The following is a 1,838-nucleotide window of genomic DNA, read 5'->3' as shown; positions in this document are numbered from 1 at the left end:
AAAAAAAAAAAAAAAAAAAGAGCCATTGTACTAGATATACATTAACTTTAGAGATTACCCTTCTGAAGGGATTCACAGCCTGATGTTTCTATAGTATGTCCAAACATAGTCCACAAACCTTAAAAAAGTTCTGTCTTCCAATATACTATTAGTTACCATTGATGAAGACAGTGGAGTGGGAGGGAGAATAGAGAGTTACTGTTTAATGGGTATAGAATTTCAGTTTTGTAAGATTGAAAAGAATTCTGGAGACAGATGGTGATGTGGTGCATAACATCATGAATATATTTAAAATCACTTAAATGTACATTTAAATCTGATTAAGATGATAAATTTTATAACATGCTGTATGTATTTTTTTACCACAATTTTAAAAACTGGGGTAAAAAAGCAGAGAAAGAGAGGCCACTAAAAAGAGAAAAGTGGTATATTTTATTACAAAGGTAATGTTCTCCCTGGAGATTCTCTCAATTTATAAACTTAAAGTTTATAAAAGTTCTGTTCAAGGTTGGGAAAGGTAAATAACTGAGGGTCTCCATAATTTGAATAAACTGAGCTTTTACATTTAAACATATGCTTCTATGTTGGGCATATATTATTTATTCTGCATTTGAGTATTAAAAGCGCTAACTCCAAAGACCTCTTCCGTTCTTGTGATCCAGACCTTGCTATGCTCTAATATTCCTGTTCTTATAACAAATATCTTGCTCTCCACAGCAAATCGTAATCCTTCTACAAAGCAGGGATTCTTTCTTCTTCTACCATTGATCAGAAACTCTCATCTCCAACTGTTTAGAGTACAGAGAATTCTACTAGCTCAGGCTCAATCGGGGAAGTAAACCTCTGGACAGAAAAGTAAGGAACTACTTTCAGACAGAACACACCCTTAGTACAAGATGACAGAACAAAAGCTTCTACTTCTATGGGATCGACACAGGTGACATTACAATAAGAAACATCAAATATCAATTTTACCTCGGCCTCTAGAGCAGCTCCATATTCGAATGGTTTGATCTTTGCTTCCAGTGGCTAAGAAACAGCCTTTTGTTACTGCAGTTTGTGTTGTAACTTTCCCATTAGGAATTTCAGGTTCTTCTAGGAAAGAGATGGTAATTTCGTATTTAATTTTCATTAAACTTGTACTTGTCAAAGAAAAATTAGTTTGCAAGAACCCATAAAATGTAGCTATTTCTTTTTATAGGTCTGATCGATAAAATCTGAAGTTTTACATAGAATTCATATGATACAATTTTATCCACTTTGTTTCTCAGGTCTAATGAGTACTGAACCCTCCCTTAAATCATCTCTACCTGAATTTTCTTCTTGATTTATGGATAAACAATCTTCACCAGGCAAGGGACACCAGACTATGGAATGGATTTCATCATCATGGCCTCGAAACCTGTGAATAACTTCTCCTTTCTTACTGATGTCAATTATAACTACTATGCCATCCTTGTAGCTGGAAAAAAGAGAGATAAATATCACAGAAAATGAACAGTCTCTCTACAAAACATTTTGGCTTAGGAGTTACCATCGTGGTTTGTTTTTTTTTTTGAGTCGAGTCTCACTATGTTGTTGCCCTTGGTAGAGTGCCGTGGCATTATAGCTCACAGCAACCTCAAACTCTTGGGCTTAAGAAATTCTCTTGCCTCAGCCTTCCAAGTAGCTGGGACTTCAGGCACCGCCCTGGCTATTTTGTTGTTGTTGTTGTTGCAGTTGTCATTGTTTAACAGGCCCAAGCTGGTTATAAACCTGCCAGCCTTGGTGTATGTGGCTGGCACTGTAACCACTGTGGTAGGGGAGCTGAACCCATTGTGCATTTTTTTTTTTTTTTT

At 36.0% G+C, this 1,838-nt stretch overlaps 1 protein-coding gene across 2 annotated transcripts in view; it reads right to left on the bottom strand.

The window, feature by feature from the left end:
- The window catches only part of GEMIN5 (gem nuclear organelle associated protein 5), a 61,359-nt gene that overhangs the window by 52,732 nt on the left and 6,789 nt on the right, over positions 1 to 1,838 (bottom strand). The window contains exons 4-5 of one of the 2 annotated variants that reach the window (XM_003782011.2): positions 1,311 to 1,462; positions 976 to 1,095 (exon numbers count right to left, since the gene is read on the bottom strand). In XM_003782011.2, the coding sequence (XP_003782059.1) occupies positions 976 to 1,095; positions 1,311 to 1,462 (272 nt within the window). The remainder of the gene's footprint in view (positions 1 to 975; positions 1,096 to 1,310; positions 1,463 to 1,838) is intronic. The other variant, XM_012808679.2, reaches the window with a different exon arrangement.

The sequence above is a fragment of the Otolemur garnettii genome, unplaced genomic scaffold, assembly GCF_000181295.1.
Source record: "Otolemur garnettii isolate 467f Iridium unplaced genomic scaffold, OtoGar3 scaffold00003, whole genome shotgun sequence".
Taxonomy (NCBI): domain Eukaryota; kingdom Metazoa; phylum Chordata; class Mammalia; order Primates; family Galagidae; genus Otolemur; species Otolemur garnettii.
This window is presented reverse-complemented; position numbering and strand designations above follow the sequence as displayed.